Source organism: Babylonia areolata, chromosome 1, assembly GCF_041734735.1.
Source record: "Babylonia areolata isolate BAREFJ2019XMU chromosome 1, ASM4173473v1, whole genome shotgun sequence".
Classification (NCBI taxonomy): domain Eukaryota; kingdom Metazoa; phylum Mollusca; class Gastropoda; order Neogastropoda; family Buccinidae; genus Babylonia; species Babylonia areolata.
Window position 1 is genome coordinate 11,386,644 of NC_134876.1, and position 15,986 is coordinate 11,402,629.

At 41.7% G+C, this 15,986-nt stretch overlaps 1 protein-coding gene across 1 annotated transcript in view; it reads right to left on the reverse strand.

The window, feature by feature from the left end:
- Nucleotides 1-15,686, reverse strand: part of LOC143290915 (cadherin EGF LAG seven-pass G-type receptor 1-like) — a 90,431-nt gene extending 74,745 nt beyond the window's left edge. The window contains exons 1-2 of the mRNA XM_076600478.1: nucleotides 15,512-15,686; nucleotides 7,376-7,525 (exon numbers count right to left, since the gene is read on the reverse strand). Coding sequence (XP_076456593.1) covers nucleotides 7,376-7,525; nucleotides 15,512-15,587 — 226 coding nt within the window. The 5' untranslated portion in view covers nucleotides 15,588-15,686. The remainder of the gene's footprint in view (nucleotides 1-7,375; nucleotides 7,526-15,511) is intronic.
- Nucleotides 15,687-15,986: the final 300 nt, after the last annotated feature.

A 15,986-nucleotide genomic window follows, 5' to 3' on the forward strand; every position in this document is an offset into this window, starting at 1 on the left:
CCCTTGGTCTGGAATCTACAGCAAGCAAGCGGTGTGCGTGTAGCCCTTCCAGACGATGTCAACACTACGATGGATACACCAGTGATTAACCCGGCTTCACAAACCCTTTCCCTCCCCCTTGTGGAAGAGGTAACAGCACACCACTCAGCACTAGTGGTCTGAGGCCCCTCTCTCCTCGTACAGAACAGACCCCCACCGGTGTGAAGGGTAAGCCGGGAGACGTGTCTCCTCAGCGTTCACCACGGGACAGTCACAAGTGGAACGGGAAAGGCAGGACCCCCCTGCCCACCGGACCTCTCACTGTCGGACAGAAGGCCGTCACTACCAGATGCTGTCCCTACTCCAAATTGAAAGGCCCTGTTTCCATGGTGGCTGCATCAGGAGACCAGCTCTACAGTGAGGTGACATCTGCTGCCAGCCCCTCACCAGAAGGCACTATCAGAGGCACATCATCACGACTCGGTACGACTAAAGGAACCCAGGACTCCAAAAGATCATCGTCGTGCCATCCAGACTAACCAGGCAGTCTTCTGCAGCCCACAACACCAGAGACCCCAGAACAGTTCAAAATCAGTACAAACAACAGGGACTCCAGAACAGACCAAATTCAGTGCAAACATGGATAAAGAAACAGCCCCGCAGCAAAGGACCAACAAAAAACTAAATAAAGAATGCAAGATCTTCGACAAGAAAGATAATAATAAGTGAAAGACAACTGGGATTCGGCCACAGACCAGTCTCCCCTCTGAACTGTTTCATTGTTCTCTTACAATATGTGTGGCATGACCTCTATTTTATTTCATTTATCAACACATTTGATTTTTTTTTTTTACTGAAACATTTACTGCAGGAAATCATACACCAGATATCTTCACAAATTTTGCACAGTGTAATTGTCCTGCATTCAGACTTTCTCTGAATCAGGTCAAAAGTTTGGCGGAGTGATTTTACTTGTACGAAACGGACTGCACCAAATGGGGAAGAAAATCGAGCATGGCATTGATAAGTGTATCACGCTGAGACTGTCAAAAGAATCATCAATGACCCCAAGATATGCTATTCTAATTTGTGTTTATGCAGCACCCCCATAGCCCCCTTTGTATATTTTTTCATGTTTTGAAAATGCTATTTCTGCTTTAGAATTGTGCATGCTACATGCTACATAAGATATGAGATGTTCCCTTTATAATGTGTAGAGATCTTAATGCTCGCACTGGAAATAAGCAAATCTGCCATGTAAATGATTTTGAGTATTTCGTAACTTCAAGTCGTGAAACAAACCATTTGAATATGACCACGAGGGATTCACAATATAAAGAAAAAACAACTGTTCCTTGAACTGGGTTCACAGTTTGATGTAATACGGCACCACAGAGGGAGACAGGACAGGTACACTTACTTTCATTTCTAAACACGGCTGCAGTGTAAGAGATTATTTTGCAGTCTCCAGGTCTATACGTTATTTAGTACACATGTTTGTTGACAAAAGAATAGATTCTCAGAATATGCCTATATTGATGTGTAACAATTATAAAAAGGAGCCTATTTTATAGGAAAAAATTGTCTGGAATCAAGACAACTGTAAGGAAAAAATTCAGAATAACAGACACAGGTAATCATACAACAGCTTCATTAGCGTGGCAACTCTAATGACCGCAACAATTATAAAGAATATCCCTCTTAAGTATACGTAGTAAGCTTTATAGTTATATTTTTAATAAACGACTGGTTAAGTGGATTGAAGATAATGATATCAATGGGGAAGAACAAGCGGAATTCAGAAAAGATCGTAGCACTATCGACCATGTTTTTACTTTATCTGCTGCTGTCCAGAAACATCTAGCATGCAACAAAAACTGTACGTAGCATTTACTGACTTTTCCAAAGCCACTGATTTAATTTCCCATGCTAAATTATGGCCCACAATGATTAAAATTGGTATAGTGGCCAAAAGGTAAAGGACATCCAAAATAATTATGTACCGAGTGGTAAAAGCATGTGTAAGATGTGGCAATGGCGCAAGTCTCACAGATTTCTTTTTCTGTTGAAAGGTTTATAACAAGGAGAAATCACAAGTTCACTACCATTTTCAATGCTAATAAATGAGCTATCATTCGACATAATTTACAATGGCAAAGATGGTGTAAAGCTTCCTCCTGATATCACTGAATTGTCTATTTTCATGTTTGTGGATTATGTTGCTTTATACACAGTAAGAGGTCTCCAGCATCATTTAGACTTACTGAGAAAAATGCTGAAATTCTTTATCTATCAATACATTTAGATAAATCTTGTATAATTGTATCCAGAAATGGGGGTTGCATTTCAAACCAGGAAAACTGGTTTTATATTGGATTTGAGCTGAAAACCGTTAACTCATACAAATATTTAGGTGTTTGGCTAACCGCTTGTTTAAGTTTCTCGCTCTCTATGAAAGAACAGACCACAAAGGCAAAATCAGGCATAGCTGAAATATCTAAAACCTTACGGAAATTAGGGGATGTCACTCATGGCATTTTTTCATAATGTTTGATACCCAAATAAAACCTATTATACGATATGGTTCTGAAATATTGGGAACCTTAGAACCATTCCACATCGAAAAAGCTCACAAAAACGCTCTGAAAAAAACTTAAACGTTTCACCTGGAATGCCAAATTACACGATTTATGCCCCCCCACCCCCCCAAAAAAGGGACAGTACCATTACAAATAGACGTAAAACAAATTCCATCCGATAACAGTTGCACCGTTCAAGAATTACTGCTGAAAGATTGTTAAGAAAGCCTACCACATGCATGTAAATCTAGACAGTAACAACAACAACAACAACAACAAAAATGCTGGGTATCAGACATTCGCAGCTTACTTAACATGTATGGATTTGGTTATGTATGGCTGAATGTAACCTGGTTTTACATGCTTTTAAAGAGTGTTTAACTGACTGGGTAACAAGTGTGGTGTAGTGGGATACAGGAAATGAGAGATGGTCTGTGTAAAGATTTGAATTATACTTTTCATTACGGCCGTATTTCGAGTTCATTAGGAATAAGGCATTAAGGGGCATACACATCAGATTCAGATGAGGCATCACTGATATAGGAATTCATAAATTTCGCTATTCCATAAACCTCCTGTGGATTTACGTTGCCCTTTATACAAACGTCATACTGATGGTAAAGTTTTATGTTTTACTGTCTTTCAAATGAAGCAAGCAGATCAAAATACCTTCCTCTGAAATTTGCACAAAATCCAAATAAACAGCTGCTGACAATTCCTCACGACAGTAAATATATGACCGATATTGCTCGTTACATCTTTTCACAGTTTGAAATTTACATCGACCACTCAAGTAATTTAGTATTGATAATCTGTTTATTTCCGGACCTCCTGGGCTGATGGCCACACATCCCAATATGTGTAAACCTTTAAGCGCGTTGGGTTACGCTGCTGGTCAGGCATCTGCTTGGCAGATGTGGTGTAGCGTATATGGTTTGTCCGAACGCAGTGACGCCTCCTTGAGCAACTGAAACTGAAACTGTAAACTGAAAACCAGTTTGAGGGTGGAAGAACAATTGTCATATGTTCTGGTGCTTTTGATTCCACCCCCCCATCCCCTCAATATGCCCCCCCCTCCCCCAAAGCATCTGTTTCATCATCGGTTGTCGAATACATATTGTCTTGATACATGTGATATGAGCAAATGCTTACGTCGATAAACCATTTGTCTTCTCTTGTCTATGTTTTTCTCTCCACCACTCCCGCACCCAACACATCATCCTCTATATTTTCAATGAGCGGGAAGGGAAATTACAAAAAGGTCTGCAATTCATAGAGCCTCCTCTGTCTGTCTCTCAGATGTATATCATCATCACTTCTCTATTCTCCTGTCCTCAGAAATTGCCCATTGCTTCGCAATTACACAACGAAGAATACAACACAAAACAGCCTGTTTATACACCCGACGTCGTTTACTGACCTCTGCTCCTGGCAACTTATCCAAACTTATCGCTGTATACACTGGCCATCACGAACCTTTGATATTTGTTTTCGAAAAGAAAGAAAAGGAAACACAAAGAGAAAAACTAAAGGCCGGCACAGGACTCATTGCCACACTGCGTTTCAATTCTTTATTCGTCAGGGTCTGAAGCTCTCTGTCTCCCAAAAGGTATCGGATATTGCTCCTTGGCTGCGTCCTTTTAAATCTCGCCCTTCTCCCTTCCCTCCTTTACAGAAAAAGAAAAAGAAAAGAAAAAGAAAAAAGAAAAAAAAGTTTTGCTTTTTTTCTGTGCCTGTTATTTTTAGCATTCTTTGACAGCTTTTCTGCACATACCCCCTCTCTGTCTTTCTGTCTCTGTGTGTCTCTATCTCTCTTCACCCTCCCACTCGCAGCTTCTCATCTCTATCTCTATTTCTTATAGCCAGAAGTAGGGAAAAAAAAGGCTCCACAATTTCAAGTGCCTATCCTGCCTATTTCTTCATATATCTCATCATCACTTCGTTACTTCCAGACTACGGAAAATCCCACGGTTTCCCAATTGCGCAACAGAGAATGAAAGATAAAGGAGCCGTCCTGCTCATAAACCATGTCTGCTCCTGTTTGTCCAAACTTATCGCTGTATACACAGGCCATCATGACCACTCATCTTCCCTGTTTGATGTTCGTTTTTTTTTAAGCAAGAGAAGAAATAATAGGGAGAAACTCTTAGGGCCAGCACAGGTTAAATCGCCACACCACATTTCAATTCTTTAACCCTTTCACCGCCAAGCTCGCATTTATGCACAGGCGTGGCAGAGGACCCATGTCACTGAAAGGTGACCATTCATTGGTCTGTTATCCATGAACCTACTGCTCTTAATGTTCAGTGGTAGGACAGGCCGTATTTTCTATACATCGCAGGGGGAATTCTCAGCTATTCTTAGCCACTATTTTTTCTATGTTTATACCACAAGGGAATTTTGTTCTCTAAATTGACTGGCGGCGAAAGGGTTAATCGTCAGTTTGGAGCTCTCTGTCGTCACAAAAAAAAAAGGCATTGGATATTGCTCCGTCGCAGCCACCTCCTTTTGAATCATGTTCTTCCCCTCAGCCTTCTACCCACCACTATCCCCTAAAAATCGCTCGGAATTTTGTTTTGATTTCTCATGTGCCTCTCTATCATTTATTTATTTATTTTAGCATTTCTTTGACAGCTTCCCCACCACGTGCCCCATCCTTATCTTTCTTTGTGTGCCTCTGTCTGTCTGCCTTTCCGTCTGTCTGTCTGTCTGTCTGTCTGTCTTTCTCGCTTCCCTCTTCTCCCCTCCTTCTCTCACTATTCCTCACACTGGTTCTGTCTGTTTTGCTTTCTTTGTTTTTATATCGCCCTTTATCTCGCTCACTGGCGCGTGCATGTGGATGTCAGAAAGAGACAGAGAGAGAGAGAGAGAGAGAGAGAGAGAGAGAGAGAGATTTCAAGTGTGTGTGTGTGTGTGTGTGTGTGTGTGTGTGTGTGTGTGTTGTGTGTGTGTGTGTGTGTGTGTGTGTGTGTGTGTGTGTGTGTGTGTGCAGTGAAGGGGGGGCGAGGGGGGGGGAGAGAGACGGAGAGGTGAGGCCCGGACCTGCTGAATGGGAGATAATTGTGCAATTCTTCCAATTCTTCCAAACAAACCTTCGGAATTGATTCGTTTTGTTAACGATTGACTGCAACTCGTGAATAAATGAATAATAGAATTACCTTCAGCAAACGTGAGTGTGTGAGCACACGCGCACATACATGTGTTCCTTCATTTATCTCTTTTGAATGATTAAAAGAAAAAACAAATATAGATATTTATCATTTTCTTCTTTTCGTTCTCCTTGAAGGCAAAATACTGAAAGTGGTACATATGGCCATTGCATTCATTTGGTATTGGGTAGTTCGTTCTGCAGGTGAGTTAATGTTTTTCATATATTTCCTCTCTACGTGTTCGCTCTCACACACACACACACACACACACACACACACACACACACACACACACACACACACACACACAAACAAACAACAAAACACACACAAAAAAACACAAAAAACAAACAAACAAAAAACAAAACAAAAAAAACATCTAAAATAAATTCAGTTTCATCAGGTCTACATCTGTTCACAGTAAGTCCTCCGACAGAATTGAAATGGAGCAGTTTGTTCGTGTATATCTGCAATAAGATAAGTTAATTTCAGGTTTTCCTCTTTTCGTTGTTTTGTTCACGAACACCAATTTTGATACAGCCTAAAAATTCAAATATTCGATACGAAAGTTAATCGAATTTGTATGAGATCTGAAATATACAACATCTGTCTACGTTTGAATCCTAAGCACAAAGTTATCAAACTATTCGTTACATGACTCTCCGAACGGAATCGATTTTTTTTTTTATTGAACGTAACTTGGGAAGCGCCGTGGCCGAATGGATTAGGCGCAGGACTACTGATCAAGTGTTCAGAGTTCTTCCCTGCGGACTGCCGACGTTGGAAGTGTGACGGACGAACCCGGGTGTGGGGTGTGGGGGAATCTAAATGAGCGGGATGGGAGTAATGCCACTGAAATGGTGCAGATGATGGGGCAAAAAAAAAAGAAGAAAAAAAAAGTGTTCAGAGTTCGAGGCCCGGTTTCAGCCTAGTGCTGTATTCTAGGGAAATACACTTTATCCCAGGTTTCCTGACTTCAGCCAGGTGTGAATAGGCACCTGACTATGGCTGGGGAAGGTTAAAACGGTGGAAGGAAAGGATTAACGGGTACCGCCTCCCTTTGCCCTGGACAGACTTGATATGCATGAACCGTCTCTTCGGCCGAAAACAGCTATGAGACTTTAAACCTTTAAACTGCACATCTTTATGTTGCGTGCAGACTCTACGAACACGAACAGCACATCTTCGTGTCTTGTTTGTGCAGTGCACACGTTAGGAACAATGCTGCACATATCATTGTGAAGGTAGCTAGCTTGTAGGTGGAGTGATGGCCTAGAAGAAACGCGTCCGCCTAGGAAGCGAGACGAATCTGAGCACGCTGGTTCAAATCACGGCTCAGCCACCAGTATTTTCTCCCCCTCCACTAGACCTTGAGTGGTGGTCTGGACGCTAGTCATTCGGATGAGACGATAAACCGAGGTCCCGTGTGCAGCATGCACTTAGCGCACGTAAAAGAACCCACGGCAACAAAAGGGTTGTTCCTGGCAATATTCTGTAGAAAATCAAATTCGATAGGAAAAACAAATAAAACTGCACGCAGGGGAAAAAAAAAAAAGGGGTGGCGCTGTAGTGTAGCGACGCGCTCTCCGTGGGGAGAGCAGCCCGAATTTCACACAGAGAAATATGTTGTGATAAAAAGAAATACAAATAGAAATACACAATACTCACACATGCACATCTTGGTGTTCCAGTGGAAGCCGGGGCCACACTCACAGCCGTAGCCATCTGGGTGGTCGATGCACTCCGGCAGCACGTAGTAACTACCGTGACACTCCTTGTCGATGCGGTCGTCCAGCTGGCCCTCGGTGTCTGTCGTCGCTACAAAGGTCAGCAAGCAAGAAAGATAGAAAGAAAGGAAAGAGGAATACATACATACATACATATATATATATATATATGAGGAGGATGGTAGTAAGAGAAAGAAAAAGGAAGACAAGGACGTTGAGAAAGGGGAAGAGGAACGCACGACAACAGCAAGAACGAAATGAAAACTGCAAACACACACACACACACACACACTGAGTGAGAGAGAGAGAGGGGGTGGAGAGAGGGAGAGAGAGAGAGAGAGAGAGAGAGAGAGAGAATATTTAACACAAGTACACAGAGAGAAACACACACACACACACACACACACACACACACACACACTCACACACATACACAGAAAAACACACGGAGATACAGATACACAGATATAGACACAACATACATACAATTACAGTTGTGTCAGCATCACCAGCAGACCTATATGGTGACTTGCTGTTTGTTTGTACACTGCTTTTTTTTTAAATATATTTTTTTGTGTTGCTTGATATCATTGGTTTTCATGTTGTATGGCTGTGTGATAGTCAGTCGTGTCCGACTATGACTGTCTGAACAGCAGAGGAGGCAACTGATGTCCCAACAATCTGGGCTGGAATTTGATTATAGTGGAGAGTGTCTTGCTCAAGTTACATCCCCACTCTCTCGTCCAAGGGGTTTTTAGGACAGTCGGCGTTGGGATGGTTCCCAATGGTCAACTAGCCCCCAAGGCTACAGCACTAAGAGCCAGTGCAATTTAGCCTCCCAATTTGAAAGTCACAGTCCTTCACAAAAGACTAAGCTGTCGATGATTTTCTACTGCAATGGAGAAATCATTGATCATACAGCTCTCACTTTGCTGTTGATATAATCTGTGATATAAGCGTAGTGTTGGATAGTTAAGCCTTGATAAAAATGTGTGTGTGTGTGTGTGTGTGTGTGTGTGTGTGTGTGTGTGTGTGTGTGTTTGTGTGTGTGTGTGCAAAAATCAATGGTAGCCGAATATCCATGCGGTCTATAATCAAAACTACCAGGCCAAAACACGCAAGAGGGATCTGTTAAAAGAAACAAATACGCAAAGCGGACGTAATGAATGGAATAAAATGAAGAGGAAGACATACTATAACAGTATCAACAACAGCAGCAACAACAACAGTCATTATTATCAACATCCTAACCCTAATCATGATTATGATTATTAGTATTACAAACATTTGTAATGATTTTGATAATCGTCACGATGATGCAAAAAATGGTAAATATGATGTTGGCACGATACCCATGTTACGAAGAAGAAGTAGTAGAAGAAGACGAAGAAGATCTCGTTGTACTGGTTTGTGTGTGTGTGTGTGTGTGTGTGTGTGTGTGTGTGTGTGTGTGTGTGTGTGTGTGTGTGTGTGTGCGTGCGTGTGTGTGTGTTATTTTTTTTTTTTATAGATAATATTGCTGTTTATCTATTTGTTGCTGTATTTCATTTGTCAATCTGTCAGTCTGTTCAACACCCATCCCCGCATAGACTGACATCTCCTGCTACTCCCCCCCCCTCCTCACCTCGTCTCTTTGGAAGATACATTCTCATATGAACATCATATTGATATTGGCAAAGTTATTGGGAGTATCTTCTTTTATTGCCTTTATATTTCGTTTTTTCCCCCTAGTATTTCGGGGTTGTTGTTTTATTTCAGTCAGCTCGGTTATATCAATTTTTTCTTCTTCCTGTTCTTCTTTTTTCCCTTTTTATTTCTGTTTCATCTTCCGCAGTCTTCAGTGGCGTTATCCTTACACCGTTCACCTCCGTGCCCCCCCCCCCCACACACACACACGCAGTCACAATTTTGCTCATTCCGTTGAGGGATATCTGTGTTCGGGCAACACGTGGTCACACGCCAGTGAAGGCCCTGCACTGCAGCTCAATCGTATCGGTGGTGTTCTTCTTCCGGTTATTAGTTTCTCCCTTTTTTTTCTTTCTCTCTCTCTTCCCCCTGTTTCATCTTCTGCACAGTCTCAGTGGCGTCCTCATTACGCCCTTCACCCCGAGAGCCCCTCCACACCGTCACAACGTGGTCACGGGCAGTGCAGCACTGAGTGGTACCGGTGGTGTCCAGGGATGCCTGTTTTTTTTTTTGTTTTTGTTTTTCTTCTTTTTCCCCCCACATCATCTGCACCGTTTCAGTGACATTACTCCCACGCCACTCATTTACATTCTCCCATACACGGCAACACCCGGGTTCGTCCGTCACAGTTCCAGCGTCGGCAGTGCGCAGGGAACCATCGATGTTAGGTCGCTAGGAGGCCACACACCAGAGGAGACCCTGCACTGCTGCTGAATCACTTCGGTGGTGTTCAGTGGTGCCTGTTCTGATTTAACGTACTTAGGACACCACCTACTAAGCCCCCTACTAACGACAATAATGGCTTAGTCGCGGAGCCAGACTGAGTGAGCGTCACCCCCCCCCCCCCCCCCCCCCCCAGAGTGGAGACCGCCACCACGCCCCTCAAACAACAGCCCCTCATGAATCCCCCGACACTGAAGACATTGACAGGACTCACCCCAAGCACGGAAGTGGAGGGGTATCGAAACTGAGGTCACCATGAGAGCAGGGCATGAAAGGCCACAGACTTTGAGACTGTTTTGTTTATACTGATGATGATGAAGAAGGAGGAGGATGACGATGATGATGTTGCTATGGAGGTCCATTTTGGTTTGGGACTGCATGACAAGGCTGTACTCTACGCTTCCTGTCATAATGATATCCCGGCGTTAACCAGTGTTGGTCAGGTAATTAGAGCAACACACCCAAAGACGCATCCTTGAAGTGGATGACACTCGACTGTGTGGTCCCAGTCTCCCCATTTAAGCCCACAGCACACTCAACTCTGGGTAGGAGCCGGCCACGGGCCGAAAAACCCACCTCCGCTGGGATTCGAACCCGCGTCCTCCCAGCCGTCAGTCCGCGACGCTAACCACTTCGCCACGGCGGCTGGTGTTTTGAATCAACGTATAAACTGGACACCGACTACTATGTCACCTGCTGATGACAATAATCGCTTAGTCATGAAGGCAGACACAGTGAGTATCTCTCGTGTGTCTAACATGCATTTCTACTTCTTCTTCGTTCGTGGGCTGCAACTCCCACGTTCACTCGTGTGTACAAGAGTGGGCTTTTAGGTGTATGACCGTTTTTACCCCGCCATGATGGCAGCCATACTCCGTTTTCGGGAGTGTGCATGCTGGGTATATTCTTGTTTTCATAACCCACCGAACGCTGACATGGATCACAGAATCTTTAACGAGCGTAAATGATCTTCTGCGTGCGTATACACACGAAGGGGGTTCAGGCACTATGAGGTCTGCATATATGTTGACCTGGGAGATCGGAAAAATCTCCATCCTTTACCCACCAGGCACCGTTACCGAGGTTCGAACCCGGGACCCTCAGATTGAAAGTTCATCGCTTTAACCACTCGGCTATTGCGCCCGTTATACCGTGCATTTAATTCTTCTTACATGTACTGACGATTTCTAGTGACCCGATCATTACTGTGTCTTATTAAAAAATCGGGAAATATGCTATCTTCTTTGGTTCCAGAAACTTGTTCTATATGCTGAAAATTGATTATCATGTTCGAAATTTTTATGTCTATTTTTTTTTCTCGTACTTATCTATTTCATAATTGTTTATGTATTCATTTGTTCATTCATGCTCTTTCAAGTCTGGCCTTAAAACCCACCTCTTCCCAAAATAGCCTCCCTTGCCTGCCCTTCCTTGTCTTTAGTTTCTACAGTTTTAGAGTTATGCATGCGTGTGAATGACTGGTGCGAAAGCGCTTTGATTTGTCTCTGCACAAGATTCAGCGCTATATAAATATCATTATTATTATTATTTATCTATATTTAAAATAGATTATTTTGTATTTCCATTTAGTCACTCATCTCATGTTCCTCTGTCTTGTCTGTCTGTCTCTCGCTCTGTCTGATTTTTCATTCTGGATACTGGTTTTGAGGGGTTTTTTTCTCAGTTTTTCACATTTATTTGTATTTTTGCATACTGGCTAACTGTTTTGGAGTCACAGTTTATGAATATGGTTTCTTCCCCTATTCTACTCCCTCCTGTAGCATTTGGTAGGCTCTCCAGGTCCGTGCAAAGCGAAAGGCTTATGCATTGGTAAGGAATGTGCCATTTTCTTCTTTTCTTCCTAGAGGTAACGCGTCCGCCAAGGAAGCGAGAGAATCTGAGAGCACTGGTTCGAATCGCGGCTCAGCCGCCGATATTGTTTCCCCCTCCACTAGACGGATGAGACGATAAACCGAGGTCCCGTGTGCAGCATGCACTTAGCGCATGTAAATGAACCCACTGCAACACAAGGGTTGTTCCTGGCAAAATCCTGTAGAAAAATCCACTTCGACTGGAAAAACAAATAAAACTGCACGCAGAAAAAAAATATAAGAAAATGGGTGGCGCTATTGTGTAGCGACGTGCTCTCAGAGAAATCTGTTGTGATAAAAAAAAAAAAAAAAAAAAATAAATAAAAATTCCGTATACAGCAGACGTGGTGAGGCGTACATGGACCAGTCCGCACACGCTTTAGGGCCTCCTTGAAAACTGAAGCTGAAAACAGTTCGTAATCTCGTTTAAATCCGGCCATCTTGTGGGGAACTATGTTTTTTCAACACAGGATATGAACCAGGACTCCTTTCCAGGACACCGTCACGCGGGGCTACAAATCAATATTTTTTTTCTCATTGTTCCCAGAACGAAAAGTCCGACGACTGCTGAAGAGTTATACTATTCAGTAGCCAGCGCTAGCTATCGGATATCGATAGTCAGAATGGTCGGTCAATAGGATAGATAGATAGATAGACAGACAGGTAGACAGATAGATAGACAAACGAACAAACATTCCATCGTCTCCATTTGATGTTCTTGTATGTAAAACTGAGTGGGATTTTTTTTCTTTCAGTTGCTTGAGCGTATTCAGAAGGTTACGAGTTCCAGTCACGGACGGAAAAAAAAGAGAGAAAAAAGAAAAAAAGAAGACCTTCTTCCTGCCCATCTTAACTTGCTGCAGTTTTGCTGATGTTAGACAGGCCCAGTTCCCTTCAGTCCTGGAATGGTCACCTCTGTCGGCCATACCACAAATGCAGTCAAATCTCATGTAAGGGAGGTTGTTCCCATGCTTGAATGTGTTGGAGACTTCCTCTCTCTTGTTGGCAGATAGGAATAATCACAAGCATGGCAAATCCCTAAGGCACTAGGGATAATAAACCTGGTAAATCCATAAAGGACTTGGGATCATAACTCCGGTAAATCCTCTAAGAACTTGGGATCATAAGCCTTTGCAAAGCGCTAAAGGACCAAATGGTGATGGCTTGCTTTGGCTGCATTCCATCCAGTACTGTAGCACGGCATTTATGGAGGAACTGGGGAGGTACCTCTTCGTTACTTTGATGCTGTCTTTCCGGTCTTTTACTGATTCAACTACAGTTGGCTTAACTAAGCTGTTTGAAAAAAGAAAACTCTGTGGATCACAACGAATCAATGTGTGACTGAATATTTCTTGCTCTGCCAATGTCATTCTTATGTTGAATTATTGATATTCAGTGTAATGTAATGTTCTAACTTCCCAATGTACGAAATATATATTGTATCTGTAAACATTTGTGTGAACAGAAAAAGAAAAGAAAACCCTTTGAGAAAGAGCTGACAACTAGGTGAAAACAGCTAAATGGGACTGTGCAGGATAATAGTTTACTTCTTTCGGTCAGATAACGTTTCTATTATCTTTAGGTCTGCATTGTGGCTTCACGTCTGCAAACCGAGAACTTCGGGGAAAACAAAAAACTGTTTTTGGTGATAAAAATCTCGTCTGCTGCCCGGTATAACCCTATCCCCAAATGAATCACCCGGACACACTCATCTGATTTTCGGCGGGGCCACCAAGTCTTCCACTATCACGTAGGCTATATTCCACGAAGAGAAACGCACAGTGATTCAGAAATATCAAATTTTCTTCCAAAACACGACCTAAATCTGCGATTTTTCTAGAACTTAAACACACACACACACACACACACACACACACACACACACACACACACACACACACACACACTGTATCAACCAGTTAACCAGTTTTGGGGCCTGTGTGATGTGAGATTATGATATTGCCTGTGATGATTTTACAGTGTGTGTGTGTGTGTGTGTGTGTGTGTGTGTGTGTGTGTGTGTGTGTGTAGAGAGAGAGAGAGAGAGAGAGAGAGAGAGAGAGAGAGAGAGAGAGAGAGATACATATATATACATACATACATACATATACACTCCCCCCCGACATATATATGTATATATATATATATATATATATATATATATATATATATATATATATATATATACACGTGTATGTATGTGCATGTATACATATGTATGTTCGTGTGTGTGTGTGTGTGTGTGTGTGTGTGTGTGTGTGTGTGGGTGGGTGGGTGTGGGTGTATATGTATGTATGTATGTATGTATGTATCTATCTCTCTCTCTCTCTCTCTCTCTATATATATATATATATATATATATCACTTAGTTTGAAGTGTGTAGATTTTAGCCTTATGTGAGATAGTCTGAAATATATATTTTAGCAAATGTGATGTGAGACTATGTCTATTTATTTATTAATCTATTCTATTTTATTTTACTTCTTTTCTATTCTGTTTTATTTTCTATGCATATTTTATGTCACTTAGTCTTAAATTTGTATATCTTATTGTATGTAAAGCACGGTGAGCCCCATTTGAGATGGGGCTACGGCGCTATATAAGCCTGCATATTATTATTATTATTATTAAAAAAATAAACCGGAAATTTGGATTACACATGTAGTAACTGACGATATATATTTTCATCTCCTCGTGATTGCTGTTCACTATCATTATCATCATTATTACTATTATCACTATCATCATTATATTCATTATTATTACTTTTATTATCACCTACCAAGTCAACCTGATTACTTCTTTAAAAGAAATTCATGTGCGGTTGTGTATGCTGCTCACAATAAAAAAAAAAAAATGAAATATACATTTACATGCACATGATTTCAGATCATATTAAATGATACTAACACATGTATGAACATTTCACTTATCTGAGAACAGTGAACAATGAAAAGGAAAAAAAAAAGTACAGGTAAACTGCAAAGACAATTAAGAACCGAAAAATAACTACACTAACAACGCTTATTAATTCTAAATGACGTCCATCGTGATTATGACCGTTGTAATATACCACTTTATTATCATATTTCAATTTAAATCAAATTTCATTCACGTTCTGAAAACAAAATAACAACTTGTAAATATTACACCGCACAACACACAGTGCAACATATATAAAACTGAACACAACTTACATGCACGGCTGTGTTTTGTTGTTGTTTCTTGTTTGTTTTTCCCTTTTAAAGTTACTTATTTATCTCATACCTATATCATTTTGTGCCACAGAACGTACGAAATAATGGAAACGCAGAACTGGATGTTGTCTGAAAAGTTTGAGACATTGAGTTTCAACATTCACAAAATCTCATCTGTTTGAAGAATATACAAAGGCCCTCAAAATCTTATTAGTTTACCAACAGTCCAGAGGGGCACGAAATCACTATAACAGAAATGCAACACACGAGCTAAAGACCAAAAGCACACACACACACACACACACACACAGACTTTTCGCCTTGATTTTCGTGCGCACACACACTCTTCGCCTGATTTAAACAAAATTTTCAATCTATATGCTTGAAGAGACAATACAGTAAAACATAACTGAACCAAACATTTGATTAATACAATACTTATACCAGATGTCTGCAATCAAATAGGTGCCTACGATCATTCTGAACATTCGATCAGTGGAACACGTGGTACTATTAATTCTATATATATATATATATATATATATATATATATATATATATAAAGAAGAAGAAAGGAGAGACGACAGACAACAGACTCACTGGACTGAGGGTTGGCCAGTCGACAGAAGAGTAACACTGTCACCCAGATGTACATCCTGGTTCTCCAGCTGGTCATACTTCACACCCACAAGCCGCCTGAATCACCGGACACATCACACAGTCGACAAAGAACTCTGAACCTCAACCCCTTCGCTAGTCCATGCGTGCCCGAGAGACTTCACAGTGACACCACCGCTCCATCAGTTGCGAACGAGCCACAGTGATACTGCGTTGTATTGGCAGTACACCCACGTCGTTTTGACGTACTGCTGCAAGTTCGTCGTACAAAATAGTCACAGCACCGCCACCATTGCTTTGAAGGATCAACGAGGCAAATCTACGTCACTGTGACGTCAATATCGCTTGTTCATGACCAAGGCCAGCAGACAACGTTTTCCTGTGCAGCAAAATATCAGTATAATGTCACAACTGTTCGTCGTTTAACTTATGTTGTTGTATGCAGTGAGTTCACCTG